Source organism: Electrona antarctica (assembly GCF_951216825.1).
Source record: "Electrona antarctica genome assembly, chromosome: 12".
NCBI lineage: Eukaryota > Metazoa > Chordata > Actinopteri > Myctophiformes > Myctophidae > Electrona > Electrona antarctica.
In genome coordinates, this window is record NC_136793.1 from 1,052,475 (window position 1) to 1,077,987 (window position 25,513).

The window sequence follows — 25,513 nt, forward strand, 5'->3', positions numbered from 1 at the left end:
AATCAAAGGTTTCAAATAATGTTAGTAATTACTAATTAATGAAGTAGGAAATATTGAAAAGTTTACATAGGCTCAAGTAAACAAATACCAAAAACTTTTACTCCTAATAAAGTAGACTATAGTAATACTATAGCCTACTTTATGGAAGTTCATAGGTCAGAAATTGTAATAATAAATACCAAAACTTTAATAATAATATTACTGCAATGAAATAAATAAAAAATGCAATTACATTAATACATAATACAATTCAATAAATAAACAATTACATTTATTTAATTGTATTATTTATTAATTTATTTAATAGCACTTTATTTATTTCATTGCAGTATTATAAAGTTTTGGTATTTAATTTATTATAACGTTTTTGGACCTATGCACTTCCATACTACACTACATATTCCATACTATTACTACACTAGTACTATACCATACTATAGGGCAACATTTCGATCAACGTTATTAATTAAAAGTAGATACATCAATAATACACTTTAAGTCTTTCACCTAAGCGGAACTAAATATTTGGATGAATTGTACCTAGACGGACTTATTTCGTCTGCGCACTCAAGCGGCAGCAACAACTTGAAATCAATGGTAAGTTGCCCAGAATGTATTCATGAATGTATGAGACTCTTTATTACTACCAAAATAGCTGTGGTTACATGAAACACCTACACAATAATGATACAAGACATCGCTGGGTCGTGATTTGTCTTGGCTATAGTTGGTATGTATGATCTAAAATGGTAACGCTTTCATTGTGTGGACCTCATTACAGGCGGTCACACTGCACACGGACCTGGGAGACATAAAGATTGAGTTATTCTGTGAACGCACCCCGAAAGCATGCGAGGTGAGTAGAAGATATCTACTACTAATAATTCAGCAGGGCTGCCACTGTCTAGCTAGGCCTACGTTTTGCCCTAGAATGTCTCTGTTGTTACATACAGTTGTAAGTTGTTACAGTATTTCACATACAGGAGCCATAGAACCAGTGTTGTTTTGGTCGACAAACTAAGACAAAAAATGTTCGTCGACTACCTTTTTCACTGACTAAATATACTGACAATTTCGTCAACAAATAAAAACTAGACTAAAATGTTAGGAAGGGACTTAGTGGACAAGAGATCAGTCATTTTACACTTGGTTGGTTGCATGCGGAGATATGCATGCTTGGTTGCATGTCAGAGATGAGTCATTTTACACTTGGTTGCATGCTGAAAATAGCCGATCTACAAGCTCACAACGCGTCACGCTGAGCTTGTAGATCGGCTATTTTCAGCAAGTGAAGAAATCAGTCATTACGACGGCATCGAGGCCCGCCAAAACACATTTTAGTCGACTAAATCAACTGTATATTTAGTCGACTAAAATCTTTAATGATATTTAGTTGACTAAAACTAGATTAACAGTAAAACATTCCAGGTGACTACAATGTAACTAAAGCTAAATGAAAACGTTTCAAGAGACTATGACTAAAACTAAAATAGAAATTTGCTGCCAAAAACACTGCATAGAACACACCCTCGTTCACTTCTGGTTGCGGCGCAACATGCGCGGCATTAAATATGATAAATTCTCCCTTTGTACTCACCCATTAAATCATTCCAAAGACGTGGAGTGAGATATTGTCCTCTACTTTCATATCCATGTGAAGGTTCTGGCACAACACGTGTAGTTAGTCAAATATCTCCACTTTTCCACCGCATTCGCAGCACGGACACCTTTCACTCCGGGCAAAGGGGTCTGAAATGACAGCTGGACTGAATTTACCAAAACCTCCTCTGATCACCACAAACGATCATCACCAATTGACCAGGGAAGCACAAATGTTTGGGGCACACAATTAATTGGCAGGTGCGTTGCGATAGGTGCTGGTTAATTAATCACACCACCTGCCAATTGTGTGCCCCAAACTTTTGTGCTTCCCTGGTCAATATTCGTGATGACGTTTGTGGTGATCAGAGGCATTTTTGATGAATGAAGTCCAGCTGTCAGCCGTTATCTTTTTACCGGAGAGAAAGCTGTCCGGGTGCAGCTTGTGGAAAAGGTGGAGACATTTTGACTAAACAAACATTTTACGACAGAACTTTCACATGGATATGAAAGTTGAGGACCATATCCAAGTCTTTGGAATTATTTATTAACCTATTTTGGACTGAGGTCGATGAAAAAAAAAGGCTTCTAAATCCCATTTTTTTCCTGAAAAACCCATGTTTCTATGTCAGTGGTGCTCAACCTTTTTCATGTCAAGGACCCCCAGAATTATCTCTATTGGGCCACGAACCCCCATCTCAAAATATGTAGTTCCAGGGACCCGCCCCAGAAGCCAATATTTTAGTCAAAAGTGTTCGCTCTGAAATATATATTCAAAGATTTGTGGCACATTTTCACGACTTTTAAAAAATAGCAGATCTACAAGCTCCTAGCGCGCCACTCGGTGGCGCGCTAGGAGCTTGTAGATCTGCTATTTTTCAATAGCTAAAGTAGAACAGAATGCTTAAAACACCAAAATGGGTTAAGCGAGTACATTTATGCTGCTGTTCTGCCGCTGCAACCATAAGTCTATGGAAGAGTTCTATGGCTCCTGTATGTGAAGTATTGTTAACAACTGTATGTACTGTAACAACAGATACATTCTAGGGCTAAGTCCAATGCTGGCAGCCCTATATAATTGTTTTATAACTAACTGTCTGTTAGTGTAAACGTAACATATCACTGTAAATTGTGTAAACTGTAGGCCTCTAGGGTCACATGTATTTTGTTAAAATATCAGAGCCATTTCCCATTTAACAATATTATTCAATATCTGAATCATTGTACATAGTTGGTATAGTTGTAGCTCTGGTCCATAGCCTTCTACTGCTTCTACGATTCTGCCCTGCAGTATAAGGCTATGGGACTTTTAAATCTCAAATCGAAATCAGACCAGCCTCTCCTCTTTAGTGGAAATCTCACGAACGTTTGACCTACTCACCAATACAAAGACGGGTTGTGTCAATAGAAAGCCTACTTTCCTTAGTGGACGCACTCTGAGCCCCCCACCACACGCATAAACTTAACTTTTTGGCCAAAAAGGGATTTTGTTTCCACCGGAAAAGAAATACTTTTAGTTACTCCAATCTACCGATATATATCTACCGATATTGCCCAGAGAACTGCCTCATAGAGAATATTTTTCCTCTGCCCAAAAAGTACCGTTTATACGTGTGGTGGGGGGGGGCTCAGAGTGCGTCCACTAAGGAAAGTAGGCTTTCTAATGACACAACCCGCCTTTGTTTTGGTGAGTAGCAAAAATACGCTAAAGAGGAGAGGCTGGTCTGATTTTGATTTGAGATTTAAAACCGAAAGTCCCATAGCCTTATACTGCAGGGCAGATTCGTAGAAGCAGTAGAAGGCTATGGACCAGAGCTAGTATAGTTGGTTACATGAGGATGCGTCTGTCCCCAAAAGAACAGATCTACAAGTCATCGACGCGACGCGATGCAATGCTGTGCGCTGGGAGAGAGCGACACCGTTGTACTACTGGGTATACTTACTATAATGACATGTTTCTGTTCACAGAACTTTCTTGCACTGTGTGGCAGCGGATTCTACGCTGGCAGCGTCTTTCACAGAAACATCAAAGGTTTCATGGTTCAAACAGGAGACCCTACAGGTAACGTTTACTTCACTTTAAGGTTTCATGGTTCAAACAGGAGACCCTACAGGTAATGTTTACTTCACTTTAAGGTTTCATGGTTCAAACAGGAGACCCTACAGGTAACGTTTACTTCACTTTAAGGTTTCATGGTTCAAACAGGAGACCCTACAGGTAACGTTTACTTCACTTTAAGGTTTCATGGTTCAAACAGGAGACCCTACAGGTAATGTTTACTTCACTTTAAGGTTTCATGGTTCAAACAGGAGACCCTACAGGTAACGTTTACTTCACTTTAAGGTTTCATGGTTCAAACAGGAGACCCTACAGGTAATGTTTACTTCACTTTAAGGTTTCATGGTTCAAACAGGAGACCCTACAGGTAACGTTTACTTCACTTTAAGGTTTCATGGTTCAAACAGGAGACCCTACAGGTAACGTTTACTTCACTTTAAGGTTTCATGGTTCAAACAGGAGACCCTACAGGTAACGTTTACTTCACTTTAAGGTTTCATGGTTCAAACAGGAGACCCTACAGGTAACGTTTACTTCACTTTAAGGTTTCATGGTTCAAACAGGAGACCCTACAGGTAACGTTTACTTCACTTTAAGGTTTCATGGTTCAAACAGGAGACCCTACAGGTAACGTTTACTTCACTTTAAGGTGTCATGGTTCAAACAGGAGACCCTACAGGTAACGTTTACTTCACTTTAAGGTTTCATGGTTCAAACAGGAGACCCTACAGGTAACGTTTACTTCACTTTAAGGTTTCATGGTTCAAACAGGAGACCCTACAGGTAATGTTTACTTCACTTTAAGGTTTCATGGTTCAAACAGGAGACCCTACAGGTAATGTTTACTTCACTTTAAGGTTTCATGGTTCAAACAGGAGACCCTACAGGTAACGTTTACTTCACTTTAAGGTTTCATGGTTCAAACAGGAGACCCTACAGGTAACGTTTACTTCACTTTAAGGTTTCATGGTTCAAACAGGAGACCCTACAGGTAATGTTTACTTCACTTTAAGGTTTCATGGTTCAAACAGGAGACCCTACAGGTAACGTTTACTTCACTTTAAGGTTTCATGGTTCAAACAGGAGACCCTACAGGTAACGTTTACTTCACTTTGAGGTTTCATGGTTCAAACAGGAGACCCTACAGGTAACGTTTACTTCACTTTAAGGTTTCATGGTTCAAACAGGAGACCCTACAGGTAACGTTTACTTCACTTTAAGGTTTCATGGTTCAAACAGGAGACCCTACAGGTAACGTTTACTTCACTTTAAGGTTTCATGGTTCAAACAGGAGACCCTACAGGTAACGTTTACTTCACTTTAAGGTGTCATGGTTCAAACAGGAGACCCTACAGGTAACGTTTACTTCACTTTAAGGTTTCATGGTTCAAACAGGAGACCCTACAGGTAACGTTTACTTCACTTTAAGGTTTCATGGTTCAAACAGGAGACCCTACAGGTAATGTTTACTTCACTTTAAGGTTTCATGGTTCAAACAGGAGACCCTACAGGTAATGTTTACTTCACTTTAAGGTTTCATGGTTCAAACAGGAGACCCTACAGGTAACGTTTACTTCACTTTAAGGTTTCATGGTTCAAACAGGAGACCCTACAGGTAACGTTTACTTCACTTTAAGGTTTCATGGTTCAAACAGGAGACCCTACAGGTAATGTTTACTTCACTTTAAGGTTTCATGGTTCAAACAGGAGACCCTACAGGTAACGTTTACTTCACTTTAAGGTTTCATGGTTCAAACAGGAGACCCTACAGGTAACGTTTACTTCACTTTGAGGTTTCATGGTTCAAACAGGAGACCCTACAGGTAATGTTTACTTCACTTTAAGGTTTCATGGTTCAAACAGGAGACCCTACAGGTAACGTTTACTTCACTTTAAGGTTTCATGGTTCAAACAGGAGACCCTACAGGTAATGTTTACTTCACTTTAAGGTTTCATGGTTCAAACAGGAGACCCTACAGGTAACGTTTACTTCACTTTAAGGTTTCATGGTTCAAACAGGAGACCCTACAGGTAACGTTTACTTCACTTTGAGGTTTCATGGTTCAAACAGGAGACCCTACAGGTAATGTTTACTTCACTTTAAGGTTTCATGGTTCAAACAGGAGACCCTACAGGTAACGTTTACTTCACTTTAAGGTGTCATGGTTCAAACAGGAGACCCTACAGGTAATGTTTACTTCACTTTAAGGTTTCATGGTTCAAACAGGAGACCCTACAGGTAACGTTTACTTCACTTTAAGGTTTCATGGTTCAAACAGGAGACCCTACAGGTAACGTTTACTTCACTTTAAGGTTTCATGGTTCAAACAGGAGACCCTACAGGTAACGTTTACTTCACTTTAAGGTTTCATGGTTCAAACAGGAGACCCTACAGGTAATGTTTACTTCACTTTAAGGTTTCATGGTTCAAACAGGAGACCCTACAGGTAACGTTTACTTCACTTTAAGGTTTCATGGTTCAAACAGGAGACCCTACAGGTAACGTTTACTTCACTTTAAGGTTTCATGGTTCAAACAGGAGACCCTACAGGTAATGTTTACTTCACTTTAAGGTTTCATGGTTCAAACAGGAGACCCTACAGGTAACGTTTACTTCACTTTAAGGTTTCATGGTTCAAACAGGAGACCCTACAGGTAACGTTTACTTCACTTTGAGGTTTCATGGTTCAAACAGGAGACCCTACAGGTAACGTTTACTTCACTTTAAGGTTTCATGGTTCAAACAGGAGACCCTACAGGTAACGTTTACTTCACTTTAAGGTTTCATGGTTCAAACAGGAGACCCTACAGGTAACGTTTACTTCACTTTAAGGTTTCATGGTTCAAACAGGAGACCCTACAGGTAATGTTTACTTCACTTTAAGGTTTCATGGTTCAAACAGGAGACCCTACAGGTAACGTTTACTTCACTTTAAGGTTTCATGGTTCAAACAGGAGACCCTACAGGTAACGTTTACTTCACTTTAAGGTTTCATGGTTCAAACAGGAGACCCTACAGGTAATGTTTACTTCACTTTAAGGTTTCATGGTTCAAACAGGAGACCCTACAGGTAACGTTTACTTCACTTTAAGGTTTCATGGTTCAAACAGGAGACCCTACAGGTAACGTTTACTTCACTTTAAGGTTTCATGGTTCAAACAAGAGACCCTACAGGTAACGTTTACTTCACTTTGATTCAGTTGAACTGTGTTGATATGTTGTAGATCTGTCATCGCTATTACACGCGTGACACAACCATGTGCACAACACAAAAATGAAAAGAATTATCCTGCACGTATCTTTCACAAATTATTCATGACGATTGTTACCTCAGCCCGTATGTTTCAATCGGTGCCTTGGCCAAGTATTTATTAAATAATCTGGATGTACAGTATAGTAGATTGTAGAATATCTGACTGTATTGACTTATATTTATTTGTTTCCTTTTTTGGTGCTATCCCTTTTGATCTGAGTGTTTGACTGTACTCTGTTGCTGTTTTTACTGTACATTCTGTCTAATAAACTATTCAACCAATCAATCAATCCTGTATTTTGATAGTTGTTTTCTATTACCTAGGGACGGGAAAAGGAGGAACAAGTATATGGGGACGCAAATTTGAAGACGAGTACAGTGAACACTTAAAAGTGAGTACCAGGTTTAGTCGATGTAAGTCAGTGGTTCCCAAACTTTTTCATGTCAAGGACCCCCAAATTGACACAAATTAGCCCGCGGACCCCCATTTGAAAAGATATGCCAGGGACCCCCATAAGAAGTTTTTCGGCTCTAGCAGTGATTCTCAACCCGTTTAATTTCAAGGACCCCCCACTTTGACATGCATTAGTCTACGGACCCCCATTTAATGGCATTTCTATCTCTGGGACCACCAATGTATATTGTAAAATCTATGTTAATTTAACTCAGAGTGTACAAATGGTTCCATTTGTACACTCTCTGAGTTACAGACCCATAATGGTCCATTTGGTTCCAAACTATCATTTAGCTGGGGACCCCCTGGAAGTCCCTCAGGTACCCCTGGGGGTCCCCGGACCCCACTTTGGGAACCGCTGATGTAAGTCATACATACCCCGTTGTACCAAAACATGTTATGGTACAACATGTTTTGGTACAGTGATCTCTCACTTAAACCATGACTCAGGCTTCAGAATATCGATATCTTTCATAGCGATTAGCTATGAACTTGTATATCTGCTATGTTTGAATAGCCAAAGTATAAAATATAGTTTACCCGTTTTAGACCTGAAGCCTTCTAAAACCTAAGGCAGTTTTATGAAAGGCACCATAAAACCTGAGGTCTTTCTGAGACCTTCAAATTAGTGATGCACCGAATATTCGGCCGCAGAAAATATTCGGCAGGAAATGGCTAAAAATGCATTTTCGGCCTATTCGGTTTCGGCCCGAATAGGCAGAAAATATATCACCAAATAAATAGTGTATGCAATTAATGCATTCAAAAGAGCTGAATAAATGTTTTATGGACCCATAATAGTGATTATTATTTAAGTTAAGTTTTGCCATAACCATTTATTTTGCCTTAACCCATTTTGGGCGGGAACCCCTTTTGGTGTTTTAAACATTATGTTATAATTTAGCTATTGAAAAATAGCAGATCTACAAGCTCATAGCGCGCCACCGAGTGGCGCGCTACGAGCTTGTAGGTCTGCTATTTTTGAAAAATCGTGAAAATATTTATTTCAGAAAACTGGAGGATTTAGAAGACTTTTTAAATTTCAACGCCAGGCCTGAATGGGTTAAATCAGGTAGCTTTAAGGTACGGCCATGACAGCAATGGTATAGGAAAAAAGATATATAATATTAATCATATTCGGTTTTCGGCCAACTGTTTCGTATATTCGGTATTCGGTTTCGGCCAAGAATTTCCCTTCGGTGCATCCCTACTTCAAATGCAGCTCACTCTCTCATGTCTCAGCACCAGACTGCCGCATATTGGCTGAAAGGCCGTTTATGGTCCTTATTTGTACAAAAGCCAGCTGCTACCTGTCCTCTTGATGTGATGTGCTGCCATTTAGCAGCTTAGCGTGTCTCCCTTGGTTCTCCATGGACTGTTGGGTGCTTGACTGTGAAGTGCTTGTATGGATGAGGGAAGGTGGGATGGGAAGAACTGCCTGGGTTTGAAACATAAGTCAATGCAGGTGTGCAGACTGTGCACAGTGTGCACAACATGGCTCAACCTTTAAACATAGTCTCTCAGTGGGGGTGCAGGGGCTTGATGCAGTAGAGAGAGAAACCGGCACACACTAGCTAGTGCATAAGGCAGCCAACACCAGCAGCTTTTAGCATACAACCTTCGACAAATCAACAAAAGAAGAGGACGTATCTTACTATAAACATACAGATGAATACATTACGTACGTACGTACGTACGTACGTACGTACGTACGTACGTACGTACGTACGTACGTACGTAAGTATGAATGAATGAATTGAATGAATGATTTTGAATGAATGATTTTATTTATTTAAGTGTCATGCCAGCCACCTCATGGGATTATATGACACCTTTTCACACAAGTTACAATAAACAGTTATACACTTAGTTCTTTACTTATACTGCTGATCGCATACAACATAAATACAAATACAATAAAACAAAACAAAACACCGTAACTAGCATACGTATTTCTTACTGGCTGTACATGGCCTTTTTCCTTAGGTCCCAGGCTTTCTCTAGATAATTTGCTAATTTAAATAAGTCTTTTTTCAAATAAACGGTGAATAAGTTGTGCATCATAAAGTAATTTGTCTTTATGTTTGACAACGTCTCAGCTCCACTTCTCCTTTCCAGCACAACGTCAGAGGAGTGGTGTCGATGGCCAACAACGGACCCAACACCAATGTCTTCTCTGTTTCAGCACAACGTCAGAGGAGTGGTGTCCATGGCCAACAACGGACCCAACACCAATGTCTTCTCTGTTTCAGCACAACGTCAGAGGAGTGGTGTCGATGGCCAACAATGGACCCAACACCAATGTTCTTCTCTGTTTCAGCACAACGTCAGAGGAGTGGTGTCGATGGCAAACAATGGACCCAACACCAATGTCTTCTCTGTTTCAGCACAACGTCAGAGGAGTGGTGTCGATGGCCAACAACGGACCCAACACCAATGTCTTCTCTGTTTCAGCACAACGTCAGAGGAGTGGTGTCGATGGCCAACAATGGACCCAACACCAATGTTCTTCTCTGTTTCAGCACAACGTCAGAGGAGTGGTGTCGATGGCCAACAACGGACCCAACACCAATGTCTTCTCTGTTTCAGCACAACGTCAGAGGAGTGGTGTCGATGGCCAACAACGGACCCAACACTAATGTCTTCTCTGTTTCAGCACAACGTCAGAGGAGTGGTGTCGATGGCCAACAACGGACCCAACACCAATGTCTTCTCTGTTTCAGCACAACGTCAGAGGAGTGGTGTCGATGGCCAACAACGGACCCAACACCAATGTCTTCTCTGTTTCAGCACAACGTCAGAGGAGTGGTGTCCATGGCCAACAATGGACCCAACACCAATGTCTTCTCTGTTTCAGCACAACGTCAGAGGAGTGGTGTCGATGGCCAACAACGGACCCAACACCAATGTCTTCTCTGTTTCAGCACAACGTCAGAGGAGTGGTGTCCATGGCCAACAATGGACCCAACACCAATGTCTTCTCTGTTTCAGCACAACGTCAGAGGAGTGGTGTCGATGGCCAACAACGGACCCAACACCAATGTTCTTCTCTGTTTCAGCACAACGTCAGAGGAGTGGTGTCCATGGCCAACAATGGACCCAACACCAATGTCTTCTCTGTTTCAGCACAACGTCAGAGGAGTGGTGTCCATGGCCAACAACGGACCCAACACCAATGGCTCCCAGTTCTTCTTCACCTACGCCAAGCAGCCCCATCTGGATATGAAATACACTGTCTTTGGAAAGTATGGAACCTACAACCTAGTAGTTATTGTGCCCCAATCGTTTGTGTGTTGATTTAGAAACAAAACCCCACATTTCGTATGATCTCATTCAGTTGGATATTTGTGAACTAATATAATGTCATATCGTAGGATCATCGATGGCTTGGAGGCACTGGATGAGCTGGAGAAACTGCCGGTCAATGAAAAGACGTTCCGGCCTATAACTGAAACTCGGATTAAGGATGTGACGATTCACGCAAACCCTTTTGCCGGATAGACGCTACGTTGTGTGCCCATATTCCTTCGACTCACTGGCATGGATTACGATGTTCTGTCCTTTATTATGATTTTATACACTGTGCCATTCTTTGTTAAATCAGATTAAATTCACACTTTTCTATATCATAGAAAATGTCCTTTTTCCTTTTATTCTACTGGCAGTGTTCATGAACTGTAAAAAAAGGCAAGTTTTTAATGCTTATTTTATACGGTTATTATAATTGTGAATAACCGTGCCATAATTTAAACGTGTAAAAAAGAAGTATTACAATAATTGACATATTCCTATGGCGTGGCTCTGCAGGAGGCTAGCCGTCTTTACTCTCGTATGCACTGTTACTTTTTGAAATATTTTACTTTAATTTTATGATGAAAATGAAATCAATTGGTCTCAGGGTGGTCTGGCTGAAGCTTGGCCTGATTTAGCCTCTTATCTCCATATAGAGAGCATGTGCATGCTTAAAGTGAATGGCACGTCGAGTGGCAAAGCAACAGGCAAAGTGAGTTTAACATTGTTTAACGTTGTTTAATGCAATAAGCCTATCTCACAGAATTTACCATATTGTTTGCTTCATAATAATATTGGTCTGTCACATTTTTACATTAGAAAATGTACTTAGATTCTCCAGAGAAAAAAACGTGTAAATGCTCATGTTAAAGTCACCACTATTTACCGGAAGTGGGCGTGAAAAACGGGCTGTGAGATAGGCCTATCAGATAGGACTTTTCTGTTTGGATGTCTGGGCTGTCAAGGCCAGAAAGTCGTTTGTCGCCACTCAGTGGGCATTCCTGCATAACTTCCGGGTTTGATGATGATGTCACACGCATACCCTCTATACTAACTTTTTGTGTTCTTTTCTTAAGTACCACAGACGAAAAACAGTCCAAGTCCAAATGTCAGACTGACCCCTCCACGAAAAGGCCTCGTTGTCCTGACCCCTTATCTATCATTTATACATTATGGATAAATCGTCTGGCTAATAAGCCAGACCGAATCAGCCGTTGGCAAACAAAAATTGCCTGCCGGCGGATTACGGTCTGGAGAGGCTCAATTGTACGCCCATTTCTTACACCAGAGAACTGGTGTGGCCAATCGGGACACAGTATGCAATATGGGCGGGCTTTGGTACAGTGATGTTCAATGCTTGAGACCTTTGACTGACAGTAGCTCTGACCAATTGCGTCAAAGAGAAAATGTTTGAACCCACCCCCCCCATACACAGCATCTCCAGACTCAAATACCACACGACTGTGATTTGAGTGGCTTATTAGCCAGGCTAATGGATAAATAGTGTGGACTTAGACTGTTCTTCGTCTGTGGCATTATTAACGCTCTGCTGAGCACTGGATCATACTAGTGTCACTCAAAAGTAGCAGATCAACAAGCTCCAAATGAAGCGCAAAGCGACCCACTTTGGGCTTGTAGATCTGCTACTTTTTGATGAACTTGAATCCTGAAAAGTAACAGTTTTCCACCCGACAGAGATGATTATAGACACTATTTGTCTCACAACAATGTGTGTAAGGCTTGAACTTCTCGCCTCTGTTTTTAGTTTTGTTGTGCTGTACCCTGGATAAGGCAACAACAACATAAGGCAACAACAAATGAACATTTCCTTTTGTCTGGAGCAAAAAACAGCAATGCTAGAGTAGAGGGGAAAGACAAGACATACATCTAGTGATGATAAGGCTGTAGTAAAAGTCTCATCCTTTTGCAAGAAACAGCATTTTGCAATTTCAGGTTTAAGATAGACATACCTCTTTTTTTCTGTGGGGAAATGTAGGTGTCATAGCAGCACTAGTCTGCAGAAGGGATGAAACAGCAGTTATGTCTGGTTAGAGTAGAGATACAACTCAAATATAAATGTAAGATAGCAGGATGTTCTTCCAACATGGTCTAATGGTCTTGGAGTGGTGGAGGAAAAATAATCACACAAAGTTTGCACAACCAATGTGCTGGTCCTGAAAAGGTGCCCATCTGTTCCTATTGAAGTGTTCATGTAGTTTGGCTGTGCTGATCATTGATTGATTGAAATATTGATTAACAGTTTGCAGAATTACAGTACATTTCAAGCACAACTCAATACAAAGACTGTTAACTGTGAGTGGACGACCCAATTAAGCATTACACTTGTTTACAAGAGGGTCCACCTTGTTCAATTCATCAACACATTTAGAGACGTACAAATAGACACTTCTATATAGTCAAAGAAGAACAGAACAGGAATTCATCACAGGTTTTACATTTGAGATCAGACCTAGTTATAAAGCATGTTCCTCCCATGATGGGCCCACCCTTAGAGTATAATATTAAGGGCCCACTGCCCACTTCGATTCCAAACAGTGCCCAGTGTTCTCAAGTAGTTCCATTATGAAAGATTCGCACACGGTCGCACTTTCATTACGTCATTGCCTGCGTATAACCAATGCGTGCGCGGTGGGACCGGTCGGGTGTTTGTGAGGTTGTTCTATAACTTTAGTGACAGACTGTAGACATGGCCACGGACAGCGCTTTTAAAGTAAGAATATTACATCATTACCTTCATGATAGTTTAGGCTTTGATGAATTGAAAGTGGTGGACCCTATTGTAAACAAGTGTAATGCTTTATGGTGTCGTGGTCCACCACTCACTGTTAACAGCTTTTGTATTGAGTTGTAGCCTACTTGAAATGTACTGTAATTCTGCAAACTGTTAATCAATCAATCAATCAATCAATCAGGCTGCCATGTTTGACAACATTGATCACTGTTCTATGACTGATCACGAAAAGCATCGACATGTTCTGGTTCATCACCACTGTCTCCACATGACATGTACTGTATAGCCTACCAGATGCTTCTGGATTATTTGGGTGACAGTCAGACATTATTCGCAGTCTATTTATTGTATATATATATATATATTATTTCCAGGTGTCCTCTTTGAATGGCAAGGTGGCATTGATCACCGGCGCCAGCTCGGGCATCGGAGCCGGGACGAGCATCATGTTCGCAAAGCTCGGTGCCCAGCTGGCGCTGAACGGCCGCGACCTGGACAACCTGGCCAAGGTGGCCAGAGAATGCACCGAGTGTGGGGCGCCGGAGGTGAGCCGCTATTTATCACCCAAAGCCATGGCATGCCACGTGGACCCGTTGTTATAGCTTGTTATTGTTACGAAAACGCCCAGGGTAGGTTTTTAGTGTTTGCAACATGAAATCTATGGAAAATACAGGGTCAACCTCACTCTAATTGCAAAAAAACCCAAACTCAACTGATTTTGCATCTTCAATATATCCTGAATAAAAGAAAAAAAGTTGCCTGGAATTGTCTGAGGGGAAAGTGTTGAAAAATGGCCTGTACAGTATGGCCACCATTGACATCCTATTATAAGGCAATATTTTCTAAATGTCCTTGTCCTTTAAGTAGCATGTGACATATCAAAGTAAGGGGTTGTCATGATGCTGAAGCCATTCCAAGCATTAGTTTTGCACAAAAACACTCATTGGGCTAAATTTGGCCATAGCAACAAATGTGATGATGATGTCAGCACAACTTTTTTTCTGTTGTTCAGGATATATTGAAGATGCAAAATCAGCTGAGTTTGTTTTTTTTGCAATTAGATTGAGGTCAAATTACATTATTACTGGACTACATGAGTTAAGTGGGATGCCAAGCATTAGAGATGCGAATAATGTAGTAGCCTAAACACAGTTTAGAGTCAAAGGTGCATTAATGTGCTTATTTATTTATACTCTTTTCTTTTGATGATTGTATTATATTATACAATGACATTTCCTTAAAAAATGTATGCACTGGGAATACAGTAACACAGATCAGCCACTACCAATTAAAGGACACAGTCACACAGATGTTGCCAAAACAACCAAACCGAGTAAATAGTAACCATGTAGTAATACAAAAGCCTGCCTATATATGTAACTACTATAAACAAAGCTTTGTTCAAAAAATGTATAAGTGTATAGTGTGCCCATTCTGGACGGGAACCCGTTTTGGTGTTTTAACTAAGCATCATTTAGCTATTGAAAAATAGCAGATCTACAAGGCTTGGCTCCCGATCCGATTTCGATAATTTCATTTTGAGCATCTCCGATATTTACATAACACATTTATGCCATATCACAATATCCCAACTCACAGACAATATCGAGTGTGATATCATGATATGGATATAATGTTGATATTATAGGATAGGGATCACATTTCACACTTTTTGGCTTCCAATCCGATTCCGATCATTTGAAAATGACGTGATCGGCCCCCGATTTCCCATCACGCGATCGGATCGGGACAAACTCCTCAGCTCTGAACCTATTTGTTTAATCTTGTTGACAGATAGAATTAATTAGAAATAATATGCATTTCTGTCAATTAAAAACGTCACTTAATCAGGCAAACTCACGCTATCATTATTAATCAAAGCAGCAGTGAATCATCCTGAGGGGAAAAATAAATAAAAAACTATCGCAGGTAATTTCTTCCTGCATAAACTGTCACCAAAATGTCGTGCGTGTGTGCGTGCGTGCGGTGCGTGTGTGTGTGTGCGCGTGCGTGCGTGTGATTGTCCAGCCCTTGCTAGTCCCAGGAGACCTGACTAGCGAGGACACGGTGAAGAAGACAGTCCAGGACACGATCGCTCGCTTCGGACGCTTGGACGTGCTGGTCAACAGCGCTGGCATCCTGGCCATGGGCACCATCGAGACGGAAGACATATCTCAGTATGACAAGGTCATGAATGTCAACGTCAGGTGGGCATGGGGGCGGGGCCGACACACAAGGTCATGAACGTCAACGTCAGGTGGGCATGGGGGCGGGGCCGACACACAAGGTCATGAACGTCAACGTCAGGTGGGCATGGGGGCGGGGCCGACACACAAGGTCATGAACGTCAACGTCAGGTGGGCATGGGGGCGGGGCCGACACACAAGGTCATGAACGTCAACGTCAGGTGGGCATGGGGGCGGGGCAGACAGACAAGGTCATGAACGTCAACGTCAGGTGATCATGCAGATCATGATCAATATGTCTGTAACTTGTACTGGCTAGTACACCCTTCTTGTTCACCACTCAATACTTTATAATGGGGGTGTAACCATATACATGTAGTAACTGCATAGAAAAATCTAAAGGACATTTTTATTTCAAGAATCGAAGTATATTTGATATGTAAACAGCAACACATCCTATCATTTGACTTTGCATCGTATCGTTTTGCAATGCAAATAATCGATTGTATCAATACTGAGTACGTTGTATTTAGCAATATTAAGAAGAAAAAAGAAAAGAGGGGTTTAATTAATTACTTTTTCATTGGACATTGCTACACCTGGTCTATTGATAAATGTGTGTATTCTCTTTGTTCATGTCGAGGTACGGGTTTGTCCATAATGTGGTCATGTACTGTATTTGCCAGAGAGTCACTGTGTTTACTTATTTATATCCATATTCATGAATGTTTCCCTTAAAAAACCTGCACTCTCCACATGATTCACACAGCTTTAATTTATTTGCTACATAGTTACTGTATCGATTTTAAATCATTGAAACATATCGTGTCGCCATTAATGAACCAACATTGTCCATGTATCCGTATCCCTCAACCATGTACCGTGATACGTATCGCTGTTACAATGCATCGGTACACCCCTACTTTATAAGCATGCTTTAAATAACAGTTCCAACACCTGTAAGTAGCTCTAGCAGATTCTGCTTTGTAGCAAAGCATCTTCAATGTTTAAATAACAGTTCCAACACCTGTAAGTAGCTCTAGCAGATTCTGCTTTGTAGCAAAGCATCTTCAATGTTTAAATAACAGTTCCAACACCTGTAAGTAGCTCTAGCAGATTCTGCTTTGTAGCAAAGCATCTTCAATGTTTAAATAACAGTTCCAACACCTGTAAGTAGCTCTAGCAGATTCTGCTTTGTAGCAAAGCATCTTCAATGTTTAAATAACAGTTCCAACACCTGTAAGTAGCTCTAGCAGATTCTGCTTTGTAGCAAAGCATCTTCAATGTTTAAATAACAGTTCCAACACCTGTAAGTAGCTCTAGCAGATTCTGCTTTGTAGCAAAGCATCTTCAATGTTTACTTCACCTACCGGTATATTTCTCCTGGCCTTTTATTTATTTTCACTGATTCTTGGTTCTTTTATGATCCAGGTCTGTGTATCAACTGACAACTCTTTTATGATCCAGATCTGTGTATCAACTGACACAACTCTTTTATGATCCAGGTCTGTGTATCAACTGACACAACTCTTTTATGATCCAGATCTGTGTATCAACTGACAACTCTTTTATGATCCAGATCTGTGTATCAACTGACAACTCTTTTATGATCCAGGTCTGTGTATCAACTGACACAACTCTTTTATGATCCAGGTCTGTGTATCAACTGACACAACTCTTTTATGATCCAGATCTGTGTATCAACTGACAACTCTTTTATGATCCAGATCTGTGTATCAACTGACAACTCTTTTATGATCCAGGTCTGTGTATCAACTGACAACTCTTTTATGATCCAGGTCTGTGTATCAACTGACACAACTCTTTTATGATCCAGGTCTGTGTATCAACTGACAACTCTCTTATGATCCAGATCTGTGTATCAACTGACAACTCTTTTATGATCCAGGTCTGTGTATCAACTGACACAACTCTTTTATGATCCAGGTCTGTGTATCAACTGACAACTCTTTTATGATCCAGGTCTGTGTATCAACTGACAACTCTTTTATGATCCAGGTCTGTGTATCAACTGACACAACTCTTTTATGATCCAGGTCTGTGTATCAACTGACACAACTCTTTTATGATCCAGGTCTGTGTATCAACTGACACAACTCTTTTATGATCCAGGTCTGTGTATCAACTGACACAACTCTTTTATGATCCAGGTCTGTGTATCAACTGACACAACTCTTTTATGATCCAGGTCTGTGTATCAACTGACACAACTCTTTTATGATCCAGGTCTGTGTATCAACTGACACAACTCTTTTATGATCCAGGTCTGTGTATCAACTGACCCAACTCTTTTATGATCCAGGTCTGTGTATCAACTGACAACTCTTTTATGATCCAGGTCTGTGTATCAACTGACAACTCTTTTATGATCCAGGTCTGTGTATCAACTGACACAACTCTTTTATGATCCAGGTCTGTGTATCAACTGACACAACTCTTTTATGATCCAGGTCTGTGTATCAACTGACACAACTCTGTGTGCCTCATCTGATCAAGACCAAGGGCTCCATCATCAACGTGTCCAGCATCACTGGACAAAGATCAGTAGGTATCAGGATTTGAATGAATGAAGTTGTGTATTGCCTTAAGTTACGGCTGTGGGCGATTTGGAGAAAAACAATATCACATATCATGATATTTTGAGATTTGACTTGTGAAATTTCCCGCAAAATAAAAAAATAAAAACACTTTAATAATGAGAAGAAATAGCAACATTAGTCAGTCTACAAGCTGAATGTATTGTCACTCATTGTGAGCTTAATGTAGATGATGGATTTTCACTATTTGCCCCATTTTTTTAAACAGTTCTACTGCTTGTCACGCGTTACCCACATTTTAATCAAATATTCTACGCTGCCGAGATTGTTTTATTACCTATTACCTAGTATTTGGGCTTTTGATACGCGAAAATCCGGCTTAGAATGGTCCGTCGGCATGTTATGATCATCATCACCAGCGGCCATTACAATGCGGTACTGGATCCGCCTCTATGAGGCATTGTAGTCCAAACAAACCCCCCGTCCACTTACATTAAGCTCAATTTCCCAGAAGCCCTAGCAGCCCAGATGATGACTTGATTTCCGGTTTCGTCATCATAACACGACGGCCTCGTCATCAGGTCCCGGATAAATGCGCTGTTTCTTTTTAATTATTTTAAAACAGCGAATGAAACGCATTAAACAAATAGCGGGAATGTCGTATTACGCGCGGTGGAACCCTGGAGTAAACAATTAGCGGCCGTCAAACTGTTAAATGTATAAAAATAAGACTCAAATGATTAAAACCAGGAAAAGACAACACATCCAAAATCCCAGTTTATATCTAATCACATCACAATATCGATATATGATATTGATACAGTGCCCAGCCATACCCAGTACCCACGTACGTATGTACACAAATGAACGTTGGACTTTGTAAAGCATGACGATGTAGTAATTTTGTTTTTCTTGACACAGTTCCCTGGAGTCCTGGCCTATTGCATGTCAAAGGCAGCCATTGACCAATTCACTAGTTGTGTAGCACTTGGTGAGTGAACCATTTCTCTGTGTGTGTGTGTGTGTGTGTGTGTGTGTGTGTGTGTGCGTGCGTGCGCGCATGTAAATTCCACGTTTTTATTGGTGACGTTCAAATGAATACATGGGAAGTCATACAACTACTTCATGTTTCAGAGCTGGCCCCGATGCAAGTGAGAGTGAACTCTGTTTGGTAAGTACTGCCCCGATGCAAGTGAGAGTGAACTCTGTTTGGTAAGTACTGCCCGATGCAAGTGAGAGTGAACTCTGTTTGGTAAGTACTGCCCCGATGCAAGTGAGAGTGAACTCTGTTTGGTAAGTACTGCCCCGATGCAAGTGAGAGTGAACTCTGTTTGGTAAGTACTGCCCCGATGCAAGTGAGAGTGAACTCTGTTTGGTAAGTACTGCCCCGATGCAAGTGAGAGTGAACTCTGTTTGGTAAGTACTGCCCCGATGCAAGTGAGAGTGAACTCTGTTTGGTAAGTACTGCCCCGATGCAAGTGAGAGTGAACTCTGTTTGGTAAGTACTGCCCCGATGCAAGTGAGAGTGAACTCTGTTTGGTAAGTACTGCCCCGATGCAAGTGAGAGTGAACTCTGTTTGGTAAGTACTGCCCCGATGCAAGTGAGAGTGAACTCTGTTTGGTAAGTACTGCCCCGATGCAAGTGAGAGTGAACTCTGTTTGGTAAGTACTGCCCCGATGCAAGTGAGAGTGAACTCTGTTTGGTAAGTACTGCCCCGATGCAAGTGAGAGTGAACTCTGTTTGGTAAGTACTGCCCCGATGCAAGTGAGAGTGAACTCTGTTTGGTAAGTACTGCCCCGATGCAAGTGAGAGTGAACTCTGTTTGGTAAGTACTGCCCCGATGCAAGTGAGAGTGAACTCTGTTTGGTAAGTACTGCCCCGATGCAAGTGAGAGTGAACTCTGTTTGGTAAGTACTGCCCCGATGCAAGTGAGAGTGAACTCTGTTTGGTAAGTACTGCCCCGATGCAAGTGAGAGTGAACTCTGTTTGGTAAGTACTGCCCCGATGCAAGTGAGAGTGAACTCTGTTTGGTAAGTACTGCCCCGATGCAAGTGAGAGTGAACTCTGTTTGGTAAGTACTGCCCCGATGCAAGTGAGAGTGAACTCTGTTTGGTAAGTACTGCCCCGATGCAAGTGAGAGTGAACTCTGTTTGGTAAGTACTGCCCCGATGCAAGTGAGAGTGAACTCTGTTTGGTAAGTACTGCCCCGATGCAAGTGAGAGTGAACTCTGTTTGGTAAGTACTGCCCCGATGCAAGTGAGAGTGAACTCTGTTTGGTAAGTACTGCCCCGATGCAAGTGAGAGTGAACTCTGTTTGGTAAGTACTGCCCCGATGCAAGTGAGAGTGAACTCTGTTTGGTAAGTACTGCCCCGATGCAAGTGAGAGTGAACTCTGTTTGGTAAGTACTGCCCCGATGCAAGTGAGAGTGAACTCTGTTTGGTAAGTACTGCCCCGATGCAAGTGAGAGTGAACTCTGTTTGGTAAGTACTGCCCCGATGCAAGTGAGAGTGAACTCTGTTTGGTAAGTACTGCCCCGATGCAAGTGAGAGTGAACTCTGTTTGGTAAGTACTGCCCCGATGCAAGTGAGAGTGAACTCTGTTTGGTAAGTACTGTCAATATTTGATGGTGACACACAAACCAAGCTTGATGATCAACACATCCTGAGGGGGAAAACCGCTCACGTTGTGTTAGAGAAACCGCTCACGTTGTGTTAGAGAAACCGCTCACGTTGTGTTAGAGAAACAGCTCACGTTGTGTTAGAGAAACCGCTCACGTTGTGTTAGAGAAACCGCTCACGTTGTGTTAGAGAAACCGCTCACGTTGTGTTAGAGAAACCGCTCACGTTGTGTTAGAGAAACCGCTCCCGTTGTGTTAGAGAAACCGCTCACGTTGTGTTAGAGAAACCGCTCACGTTGTGTTAGAGAAACCGCTCACGTTGTTAGAGAAACCGCTCACGTTGTGTTAGAGAAACCGCTCACGTTGTGTTAGAGAAACCGCTCACGTTGTGTTAGAGAAACCGCTCGCGTTGTGTTAGAGAAACCGCTCGCGTTGTGTTAGAGAAACCGCTCGCGTTGTGTTAGAGAAACCGCTCACGTTGTGTTAGAGAAACCGCTCACGTTGTGTTAGAGAAACCGCTCACGTTGTGTTAGAGAAACCGCTCACGTTGTGTTAGAGAAACCGCTCACGTTGTGTTAGAGAAACCGCTCGCGTTGTGTTAGAGAAACCGCTCCCGTTGTGTTAGAGAAACCGCTCCCGTTGTGTTAGAGAAACCGCTCGCGTTGTGTTAGAGAAACCGCTCCCGTTGTGTTAGAGAAACCGCTCCCGTTGTGTTAGAGAAACCGCTCACGTTGTGTTAGAGAAACCGCTCCCGTTGTGTTAGAGAAACCGCTCACGTTGAGTTAGAGAAACCGCTCACGTTGTGTTAGAGAAACCGCTCACGTTGAGTTAGAGAAACCGCTCACGTTGTGTTAGAGAAACCGCTCACGTTGAGTTAGAGAAACCGCTCACGTTGTGTTACCGCTCGCGTTGTGTTAGAGAAACCGCTCACGTTGTGTTAGAGAAACCGCTCACGTTGTGTTAGAGAAACCGCTCACGTTGTGTTAGAGAAACCGCTCACGTTGTGTTAGAGAAACCGCTCCCGTTGTGTTAGAGAAACCAATTTACAATTTACAATTTAGGCATTTAGCAGACGCTCTTAATCCAGAGCGACTTACAATAGGCAAGAACAAAAAGCATGGGAATACATCACATATGTAACAAAATGCATTTATCGCGAAACATGCGTAAGCTAAGACCGTGACTAGAACATATCTATATAATGACACTATACATATAAACTATAACTAGAACATATCTATATAATGACACTATACATATAAACTACACATATGTGCTATACTATGCTGTACATATATACTATGAAGTGCTATGACTACATACAATGCACTTATTGTGCTGTCTACATGACATGCTATAAGTCTGTTTCAAATGCTATATAAGTCTAAGAAGTGCTGTCTAAGGGGGTAGGGTAAGGTACCCGCTCACGTTGAGTTAGAGAAACCGCTCACGTTGTGTTAGAGAGCACATCATTATTAACCACTTTAACACGTTTAGGCCTGACGTCGACATTTAAAAAATGTCTTCAAAATCCTGACAGTTTTCTGAAAAACCTTATGTTTCTGTATCAGTGGTTCTCAATATTTCATGTCAAGAACCCCAAAAATTATATGTATGCCTCCGCCCCCCCCATCTGAAAATATGTTGTTCCAGGGACCCCCCCCTGGTATTTCAGAAAACTGTCATGATTTATAATACATTTTTTAAATTTAAATTTGAAAATAAAGGAAAAAAGTAACGTCCCCCGTCACGCATTAGAACATTCTAATGCGTGAAGGGGGACGTGATTTTGCACTTTTTTTTTGACGTGATTTTGGGGACGTACAACCACTCCCTTACGGAGTTATGTGTGTGGGTGGCTGGCTGGCTGGCTGGGTGGGTGGGTGGCTGGGTGGGTGCCTGGGTGGGTGGGTGCCTGCCTGGCTGGCCATCGGTGTATGAATGGGTGAATGCAATGCATAGTCTGTGTAAAATGCCTTGGATAAAGGCGCTATATAAATTCAAAAATTATATATAATTATTTTTAGTTTTTGATGTTTATTTCATTCGAACGATTCGAGGTCAGATCGATAACGAGTCAACATGCTACTGTATGTGTTCTGTTTTTTGACTCCGCCTCTTTAGTCCAGGTGTGATCGTCACAGAGGTCCACAAGAGGGCAGGCCTGGACGAGGAGCAGTATGCTCAGGTAAGGCTGAATGTTCCCCACAATGACCCAGAACCATCTGACCGCCCCCCAGCAAGCACATACAAACGGCCAGACATCTGACCGCTCCCCCAGCAAGCACATACAAACGGCCAGACATCTGACCGCTCCCCCAGCAAGCACATACAAAGGGCCAGTGTTGGAAACATTACTCAAAATGGTAATATATTACCTATTACTAGCTACAAAAAGGAAATCATATTGTATATTTACTCCCTGACAAATCCGCTCCAGAGTCTAGATCTAGACTGCATAAGCAGCCTGCAAAGCAACTCCATCCCAACCCAATCTACCATTATGAATAAACACTCACGCCTTCAGTACCACCAGTTCTCGTAAATACGTAGATTTGGATTAATCTGACCAAGCGCCATACACGTAAATTACGTGAATTGATGTTTTATACAGGTTTTGATCCGATCAAGTCATAATGCTACTCACGTTAGCATTGAGTGTGACACTGGCATCTTGGAACTGTGCGCGCGCACCCACGCCCGTTCACCCACGCTCATTCACGAAAGCGATGTGTATCATTGAATACGATCTTTTGTACTCAATGCAACTCTTCTTCCTCCACCAGTTCCTAGAGAAGTGCAAGCAGACACACGCCCTGGGGCGACCGGGCGAGGTGGACGAGGTGGCCCACGCCATCGCCTTCCTGGCATCCGACGCCGCCAGCTTCATCACAGGGGTCAACCTGCCCGTCGATGGGGGGCGCCACGCCATGTGCCCGAGATGAAAAGGCCTGCATGTGGCCATCACCTCCCACTACAGAGATACAAGCCTGCATGTGGCCATCACCTCCCACTACAGAGATACAAGCCTACATGTGGCCATCACCTCCCACTACAGAGATACAAGCCTACATGTGGCCATCACCTCCCACTACAGAGATACAAGCCTGCATGTGGCCATCACCTCCCACTACAGAGATACAAGCCTGCATGTGGCCATCACCTCCCACTACAGAGATACAAGCCTGCATGTGGCCATCACCTCCCACTACAGAGATACAAGCCTGCATGTGGCCATCACCTCCCACTACAGAGATACAAGCCTGCATGTGGCCATCACCTCCCACTACAGAGATACAAGCCTACATGTGGCCATCACCTCCCACTACAGAGATACAAGCCTGCATGTGGCCATCACCTCCCACTGCAGAGATACAAGCCTGCATGTGGCCATCACCTCCCACTACAGAGATACAAGCCTGCATGTGGCCATCACCTCCCACTACAGAGATACAAGCCTGCATGTGGCCATCACCTCCCACTACAGAGATACAAGCCTGCATGTGGCCATTACCTCCCACTACAGAGATACAAGCCTGCATGTGGCCATCACCTCCCACTACAGAGATACAAGCCTGCATGTGGCCATCACCTCCCACTCAGTGGTGTGCACAGATACACTAGGGGGTGCTAGAGCACCACCTGTCCTTGCCCTCTGGACAGCAATGTGCCCCTTTGAAAAAAAAAGTACAGTCTACAGTATGTGGACCACATGGTGACATTGATCAATTCTTGATGAAAAAAAAGCTTCTAATATATTATTTATGCCCCAAAATCTATAAATCTCACACTATTAACCCCTTTTGGTGTTAGCATTATGTTATGCTTTAGCTATTGAAAAATAGCAGATCTACAAGCTCATAGCGCGCCACCGAGTGGCGCGCTACGAGCTTGTAGGTCTGCTATTTTTGAAAAATCGAAGAACCACTGACATAGAAACATAGCTTTTTCAGAAAACTGTCAGGATGTAGAAGACATTTATAGAATCTGATCTCAGGTCAAAATGGGTTAAGGCAACCGGCCGGTTCCACGCGCTGCACAAGGTGCCCTTTTTTTCACTTGAGCACCTGCCCCTCTAAATGTCTGTGCACGCCACTGCTCCCAATACAGAGATACAAGCCTACATGTGGCCAATGCAGCATAATATACAGTCAGAAAACATTCAAATACCACCGTCTACAGTACAGTATCTACCTTTGTTTTCCTGTATGGCCTTACATTTAAAATATAAGACCAGGCATCCAGACGCCCTTGAGAGTTGAAAGCTGAATAACGTGTCCCTGAATTGTGGAGATTGGAATTTAGAATTATTATCGTTGAGAAATAATTCTGCTTCAGTTGCGCAGGGGGCAGCCGTTTAGGCGTTAGTAGTTAAATCCAGTATTTCAGCTGCACAATATAGCCTGGAGATAAGTTGAAATAAAAATGAAAGCAATTTAAATGCATTGTATTTTCTTAACGTGTTGCCGTTGGGATTTGTTCTGCAGTTGGCTCCTGGGTGAGAGCGGCTATTGATTACTTTTATATTTTCCATTAGACACAGCTACTATGAAGACTCAAAACATCAATAACATTAAAGAAAGCATTTAAAATAAAAATCATTTGGGTGCTTTTGAGGGAAAAGTGTCAATCTTTGACTATATGACTCAAATTAGTTTTCAAACATTTATTGAAATGTCTGTTGAATCTGAGCCGAGCCTAGAATACAAATTAATTCGGGACTGAAATAGTATATAAACAC

The 25,513-nt window shown here is 42.0% G+C and overlaps 2 protein-coding genes across 3 annotated transcripts; both read left to right on the forward strand.

Moving 5' to 3' along the window:
* The first annotated feature begins 506 nt into the window (after positions 1 to 506).
* Positions 507 to 10,990, forward strand: ppil3 (peptidylprolyl isomerase (cyclophilin)-like 3). Its single transcript, XM_079515654.1, has 6 exons — positions 507 to 597; positions 782 to 856; positions 3,568 to 3,661; positions 7,237 to 7,304; positions 10,493 to 10,611; positions 10,741 to 10,990. Exons 1-6 carry the CDS (start codon positions 595 to 597, stop codon positions 10,865 to 10,867), a joined length of 486 nt encoding a protein of 161 aa, XP_079371780.1. The 5' UTR covers positions 507 to 594; the 3' UTR covers positions 10,868 to 10,990.
* A 2,274-nt stretch (positions 10,991 to 13,264) lies between these two features.
* On the forward strand, positions 13,265 to 25,449 carry LOC306933284 (3-oxoacyl-[acyl-carrier-protein] reductase FabG). Of its 2 annotated transcripts, XM_079515432.1 has the most exons (9): positions 13,265 to 13,388; positions 13,784 to 13,954; positions 15,438 to 15,596; positions 15,847 to 15,866; positions 18,067 to 18,160; positions 19,075 to 19,144; positions 19,288 to 19,324; positions 22,897 to 22,960; positions 23,559 to 25,446. In XM_079515432.1, the coding sequence occupies exons 1-9, from the start codon at positions 13,365 to 13,367 to the stop codon at positions 23,715 to 23,717; spliced, it is 798 nt and encodes a 265-aa protein (XP_079371558.1). In that variant the 5' UTR covers positions 13,265 to 13,364; the 3' UTR covers positions 23,718 to 25,446. The 2 variants fall into 2 exon arrangements, with proteins under 2 accessions (XP_079371558.1, XP_079371557.1); XM_079515431.1 differs by lacking the exon at positions 15,847 to 15,866 and having other exon boundaries at positions 15,438 to 15,616; positions 23,559 to 25,449.
* The last annotated feature ends 64 nt before the right edge of the window (positions 25,450 to 25,513 follow it).

Coding starts and splice junctions, on each gene's coding strand:
- ppil3 (XM_079515654.1), top strand. Junction 3,662..7,236: donor TCAAACAGGAGACCCTACAG/GTAACGTTTACT, acceptor TCTATTACCTAG/GGACGGGAAAAGGAGGAACA. Junction 7,305..10,492: donor AGTACAGTGAACACTTAAAA/GTGAGTACCAGG, acceptor TCTCTGTTTCAG/CACAACGTCAGAGGAGTGGT.
- LOC306933284 (XM_079515431.1), top strand. CDS start 13,365: ATGGCCACGGACAGCGCTTTTAAA. Junction 15,617..18,066: donor GTCATGAATGTCAACGTCAG/GTGGGCATGGGG, acceptor TTTATGATCCAG/GTCTGTGTATCAACTGACAC. Junction 19,145..19,287: donor CACTAGTTGTGTAGCACTTG/GTGAGTGAACCA, acceptor TTCATGTTTCAG/AGCTGGCCCCGATGCAAGTG.